The sequence below is a fragment of the Talpa occidentalis genome, unplaced genomic scaffold (genome assembly GCF_014898055.3).
Source record: "Talpa occidentalis isolate TD23 unplaced genomic scaffold, MPIMG_talOcc4v2.1 talOcc4.17, whole genome shotgun sequence".
In the NCBI taxonomy this organism is placed as follows: Eukaryota; Metazoa; Chordata; class Mammalia; order Eulipotyphla; family Talpidae; genus Talpa; species Talpa occidentalis.
In genome coordinates this window covers 5,894,796-5,900,816 of record NW_023601754.1, presented here as the reverse complement: position 1 = coordinate 5,900,816, position 6,021 = coordinate 5,894,796, and the positions used below count along the sequence as shown (strand labels likewise).

Genomic DNA, 6,021 nt, shown 5'->3' with positions numbered 1-6,021 from the left:
GCCCCTCTTATTAAGACAGGGATTGCTGAAATGTCATAGCCCTTCATTGGAGGAATTGAAATGTGGGGGAGAGGATGCCCGGGGGATGCTGTTGTTGGGGGGCAGGGCGGACGTGAGGACTCCGCTCCCTGCCTCTGGCAGGCGGGTCCTTCGGGAATTGGACCCATCACCTGCACGGTTTCAGATGGAAATTCTGGGGTTCACGGAGGGCTGAGCCTCCCTACAGCCAGGTAACGCCACAACTCCCCCTCTGTGGCGCGGCTGAGAGGCGTCAGCTGGTCCTCTTGCAGTGGCATGGTGGGGCTCGCACCTCCTTTGTCTCGCAAATACCCCCAGGGCAGGGACAGAACCTCAGGTCCCAGTTCCCAACTCTGTGCTGCCCCCCAGGAGGACAGCACCGGCTTCTGGGTTCTGACTCCAGCCAGCTCAGCTCAGGCCAAGGTGGTCTACTGGGCACACGCTTAACAAGGCCTCAGCTGTGCCCGGGCGCCCTCACTGCCTTGAAGCCCTTCAGTCCCTGGACAGACCTGGGGACACCTGTGACCCACCGCTACCGCCACCACACCGCAGGCCCACCTGTGGCTTGGGGTGGGGGCCTCTGAGATAACTCCGCTAGCACCACCAGACTGAGAGCACTGGGGGGGGGGGGAGGCTGTGAGGCCCAGGCGGCGCCTGAGCCCCCAGACCCGTGTCCCTCTCCGAAAGTGGCAGGGCGGTGATGTTGTAGCTCTTCTGCCCTGCAGGGGGCGCAGCGCAGGGCTGCAGGAGGCCCCCCCTGGGGTGGGGGGTGGGGGGCGGCTGCCCTGGGATGCTCGAGCAGTTTCTGGAGGCAGAATCAGAGTGTGGTGAGGGCTGAGGGCGGGGACCCACAGCCCGGGAGAAGGAAGAGCCAGCCCAAGTTCCTTCCCCCCCTCCCCCGGCGCCGCCCGCAGAGTGTGACCCACAGGCCGGGGGAGCCCGGAGCGCCGCGCTGTGATGGAACCTTGCAGAGGGGTTTGTATGGGGTGGGCCTGGGCGTGCACGCTCGTCCACACGTGTGGGGCACGTCTGGGCGCGTGTGCACACGGGGGAGTGGTGTGTGTCGGGTGTGAGTGTATGTGTATGAGTCGAGTGTGCGTGTGTGTGCACACCCGTGTGCCCGAAGGAGGTGGCCCAGCCCCGAGGGCCGGGCAGGGCCTGGCTGGGGCTCACGCCATCCTCTCCAGGCCAGAGATGGGGGCCCGGGTGGGGACGGGTGAGCCCTGGCCGCTCCTGGGCCCCGGTCCTGGCAGCGGCAGCCGGCCCGCCGGGGGGCCGGCCCCACACACAGCCTCATAAGGGGGAAGGGTGTCCATGGAGATGGTGCGGAGACCACTGTGGCCCTGGATCCTCCGCACCTGCTGGTATCGTCCGGGACTGTAGCCGCCGCCCGCATCTGGGTCGCCATCCAGAGAGGGGTAGGAGCCGGTCAGCGAGTAGGGTGGGGGCGCATCAGTGGGGATGTAGAGCTGCGTGGCCCCGGGCCCCATGCACTCCTCATAGCTATAAGAGAAGAGGCTCCCTCAGGGCGCTGTGGACCTTGGCCTTAGGGGTGCACATGGGGGCATCTCCCCACGGGTGGAGGCCTGTCTGCTGTGACAAGCTGCCCTGGTATGGGCTGGCCCTGGTGAAATCCCTCCTCCCCCCAGGGCCTGGATTCTGGTCCCAAGTTGCCCCAGTGTCCACTGTGACCACGAGTGAGCAAGTCGCTGGACTCTGGGTCTCATGTGGCTCAAGACGGCAGCCGTGGCAGTAGACGGGTCCCCCCCAGCCGGGCACCAAGCCCACGCGGTACTGGCAGCAGCGACCTCAGGTTGCCAGATACCCCTCGGTCCAAAGGAGTCCCCGGAGCCCCTCTAAACACACAGACAATGAGTAGAGGCCTCCTGTGCCCCCGGGGGACAGTGGACTGCACTGGCCCTTCCAGCGTCCGGGGACAAGGTGATGGAGAGGACAGGGCTGCTTGCCAGGCCCGAGGGCCTGCTGGTGGAGAAGTGCTGAGTGCTCTGCACGAGGGTAGCTGGCAGGAGAGGACCTGTGGGCGCCCCGGAGAAGAGCTTCCCCACGAGGCAGGGCTTCCTGATGCACCTGAGTGCAACCGGGACGCAATAACTCCTGTGCCAGTGGGTGTGATTTGGCTTTGGGGTGCATATTACTGAGCTGGGACCTGGACCCTCCACCCCAAGAGCAGGACTGAATATCCAGCAGACCCCCTCTCTGACCCTCTCTGTCTGCTGCCACTGTCCCCGGAACCTCAGAAGCAGCCCCTTCATTGAGGACACCGGCCCCATCCCTAAGGCACGTGTACCTTGGTCGCTGCAGTCAAGGCCACCAAGATCCCAGACCGTGGTGCGCATGCGCGGCAGCCTGCCTTCCCAGCCGTGTCCTCCCGGCCCCTGCCCTGCTGCCTGCCCCCACCGTGCCCCGCTGCCTGCCCCACTCTGTCCAGGTCCCAACCCCAGCCAGTTGGCTGGTGCCCAGCTTTGATGGGGGCGCTCAGCCGGGGCACCCCAACACCCCTGTTGTCTGCAGGCACATTCCTTGGGGAGGAGCTGCTCCCTGGGGTGAGTGGGTCAGGTCACCTGAGCTCAGAGCCATGGCCTCAGAAGCTACGGCCAGGCTTTGCTAGTGACCTGCCAACATGGTGGACGGTGCGCTGGCCCAGGGTGATACAAGAAAGCACTTCCAGAGCAGGTGCCCCGGGCCCACAGATCCCGGCGTCGGGGCTCACTGCCCCTTGCCACCCTGCACGTGGGCTCTTCTTCCCTAGGAGGAGGTGGGTCCCCTGGCCCATCTGGTCCAACTCCCCAGGAGGATCAGAAAACCCCACAGACCTCAAGACTGCTCCCCTGGCGCACCCCCAAAGTGCCATCTCCTCGGAACCCCTGCAACATCAGCCTGAAGGGGCTGAGCCTGCCCTTCCTTTCCCGGGGTCTCGTGGCTGACGTCTGCTGGGCCGTACCCCCCACCCCACCGTGCTGCTCTAGCGGGGTGAGGAAAGGCCGAGCCCACTGAGCGGGTGTCTGCAGGCTCCTCCCTAGGGGAGGTGCTGCTCTTTCCCCGGGGAGGACACGGTGCTCCGACCCTGCCCTCCCGTGCCCGCCTCCCCACGTGGCCTCTTACCCTGGAGGAGAATCTGGGTACAGCTCCTGGAGCACCGTGGCGTCCACATCCCCTTCGGAGCTGAGGTCCGGGGCGGGGGGCCAGTCCTCGGCGGCGCTGCAGGCGTAGCGCATCCTGCGGCTCGAGCGGCTGTAAGTGTGCCCGTCGGACACTGCGGGGGACGGACGCTCAGCCTGGGCCTGGCCAGCGGCCAGGCAGAGTCCTCATGCGGCCACCCATGGGGCACAACTCCTCCACTTTCACAGAGGCTCGTGACTTACAGGAGGCCACACAGCAAGGCATTGCCAGGGCCGGGGGCTCCTCTGCCTGGAATTCCACCCCCAGGCCCTGGTGGGCCTCCCAGCAGCCGGGGCACAGCTGAGACGGCAGATCTCCCCACCACTGAGCTCAGGGCTCCTCCCCAGGGTCAGGGCTCAGCGTCAGGGGGGCGCGTCGGGCCAGGGTGGGGTGAGTCTACATCCGGGTTCTACAGCCCTGACCCCTGCGCCTGGTGAAGTGTGCATGGGAGTCCCTGCGCGGTGTCTGCAGTGCCAACGCCTGCTCTTCACCCCCCTAACCGCCTCGTCCCGCTCTTGACACAGCGGGCAGTGGCAACGCCCGAGTACGGGACTGGGGGTTTCGTCCCGGGGTTGCAGCTGCCGACGAGGAGAAAGCTCGCAGAAGATCCCGAACGCCTCAGCGTCTCTGGATGCTGGGCCCACGACCCTATTTTCTTCTATATATTTTCTGTATTTGTAAGGTTTTCCACAGGGAACACATACTACTTTTCTCCTAAGAAGGAGGAACCCAGTAACATGCGGTAGAGGGGAGCTGAGCTGAGATTTGTTTTCCCTCAGGGCACCCCTGAAGGTTGGTTTGCAGGACGCGCTGGGAAGAACCGGGAGGATGGAAGCACTGTGATGAGGAAGCCCTGAGGTAAGGGGAGCAGGTGGGGCTGCTGGGGTCGAGCCCCTGCCAGCGTGGCCAGGGGAGGGTTGTACTGCCCTGCAGGAGGCTGAGGCGCCAAACTTCGGAAGCTTCACAAAGGCTGGTTCCAGGACCCGTGGCTGGCTCCAGGGGGCAGGCCTGAGAGCCGACCGGGCGGGACCACGCTGCTGCCCCGTCTCTTGGGGTTGCTTTTCTTGCTTCTCCCAGCAGCCGAGCACTTAGGGAAAGCGGGGCTGCCCTTGGGGCTCACTCATGTTGCTCAGACCCTCATCTGGACAAGTCCAAGGTCAGTCCCAGCTGTCCGGCTGGGCTGAGCTCCCGAGGAACCGCGGGCTCGAAGCCCCTGTTTCTGCAGTTGGGCTAACTCCGTCCTGACCCCCTCTCCTTGCTGCTTCCCTGCGGGCGCAGGCCTGCAGCGCCGCCCTCGGGAGGCCTCCTCCCGCCTTCACGGAGGGTGCACGCTCTCGAGCTCCTTTGCCCAAATTAAGAAATACCTTAGCTCAGCTTTTAGCCCAAATCCAAGGTTAATGTCCCTTGACTGGCACCTACTTGCTCCACCCTCATCATCTGATTCACCCTCATAACTGGGGACGGAATCTGTGGGGCCCCTGGCCTCGCACGAAGCTCCTGAGAGCTGAAATCCCCCCAGCAAGTGAGAGGAGACCAGATCCGTCTTCTAAAGCGCAGGATCTTTTCATCCTGCGGGAACAGGATCCCATCCATGCCCTCGGCCGCCCACTCGCTCACTCCCTCTCTCCCTCTCCCTCTGGGCCTGGCTAGATGGCAGAGGGTCCTGTGGGCAGGCCCCAGAGAGTCCACTCTGTCCTGAGGGCAGTGGGGAGCACCGAGGGATGCTGAGCAAGGGGGGGAAGTGCTCACGGTGCAGTCGCTTTGGCTCCCACACGGAGATGCCTCGGGAGGGACAGGCTGCGGCGGCTGGCAGGGAGGGCAGCTGGCATTTGTGGGGTGGCCCAGGAGCAGCAGGGTTTATTGGGGGAGCGCGGTGGAGACGGTCATGAAAATAGTTGATTTTATTGAGCATTTACTCTTTAGCTAGGTACTGTGCAAATCTAGTCCTCACTCTAACTTCTGGGGGGGCCCTATGTACCCCATTGTGTCGATGACTCCCTTGAGGTATGAAGAGGGTAAGCAACTCCCCTGAGCTCCTACAAGAAGAAGTGGAAGGCTCAGGCTACTCTGGACACCCTGGGCCTGAGGTGCTTGTGGCCCCGGCGGGCAGCTGTTTAGGGGCCATCTGGACGCAGAGGGGAGGGGAGGGGAGGGCAGGAAGGGGCTGCTGGCTGGTGTGCGACGCTTCCAGCGAAGAGGTGGAGCAGGAGTGGGTGTAGAGAGAGGACCCAGGACCCAGGGTGGGGCTCTGAGAGAGGACATTCCGCCCCTCTGAGAGCAGCAACAGACACGCAGGCCATGCCCTTCCTCTGACCTTCCGCCACACTGCACGCAGGCAACTGGGCCTCTCATGCCACCGAGAACATTCTAGTGCGCACCTGTGAGCTCTGTCTGATCACCCAGGCTCTCTAGGAGGCCTTCCCCGGACCTCCCGCACCCCCCCTGGCAGGCTGCAGCCTCCCTGCCACCTTCCGGTGGAGCTGCAGTCGGGGGAGGTCCCCCCGCGGGGCGGGCAGCGGCTCACCGTAGTCATGCTCGTACTCCTCGGGGTGGCGCTGGTGATGGTGGTGCCGGCGGCGGTGGCGGTGGCGCTGGAGCCGGGCCTGCCGGTCCCGGCGGATGCTGCCCACGATGATGGTGATGCAGGAGAGGATGATGACCACGCCGACGGCGGCGCTAGCCACCAGCACTGGAGACACGAGCAAATGGCTGTGCTCTTGGCTCTCCGAGAACGTCGGGTAGAAGTAGGTTGTACGGTTGTATCGAGCTATGGTGGACAGAGAGGACACTCAGCGGGGCTCCGACCCCTGCGTGCACCTTCGC

At 64.7% G+C, this 6,021-nt stretch overlaps 1 protein-coding gene across 1 annotated transcript in view; it reads right to left on the bottom strand.

Annotated features, from left to right (window-relative positions):
* Positions 1–1,187: 1,187 nt before the first annotated feature.
* The window catches only part of BEAN1 (brain expressed associated with NEDD4 1), a 29,688-nt gene continuing 24,854 nt past the window's right edge, over positions 1,188–6,021 (bottom strand). The window contains exons 3-5 of the mRNA XM_054697620.1: positions 5,723–5,965; positions 3,142–3,292; positions 1,188–1,521 (exon numbers count right to left, since the gene is read on the bottom strand). Of these exons, the coding sequence (XP_054553595.1) occupies positions 1,188–1,521; positions 3,142–3,292; positions 5,723–5,965 (728 nt within the window). The remainder of the gene's footprint in view (positions 1,522–3,141; positions 3,293–5,722; positions 5,966–6,021) is intronic.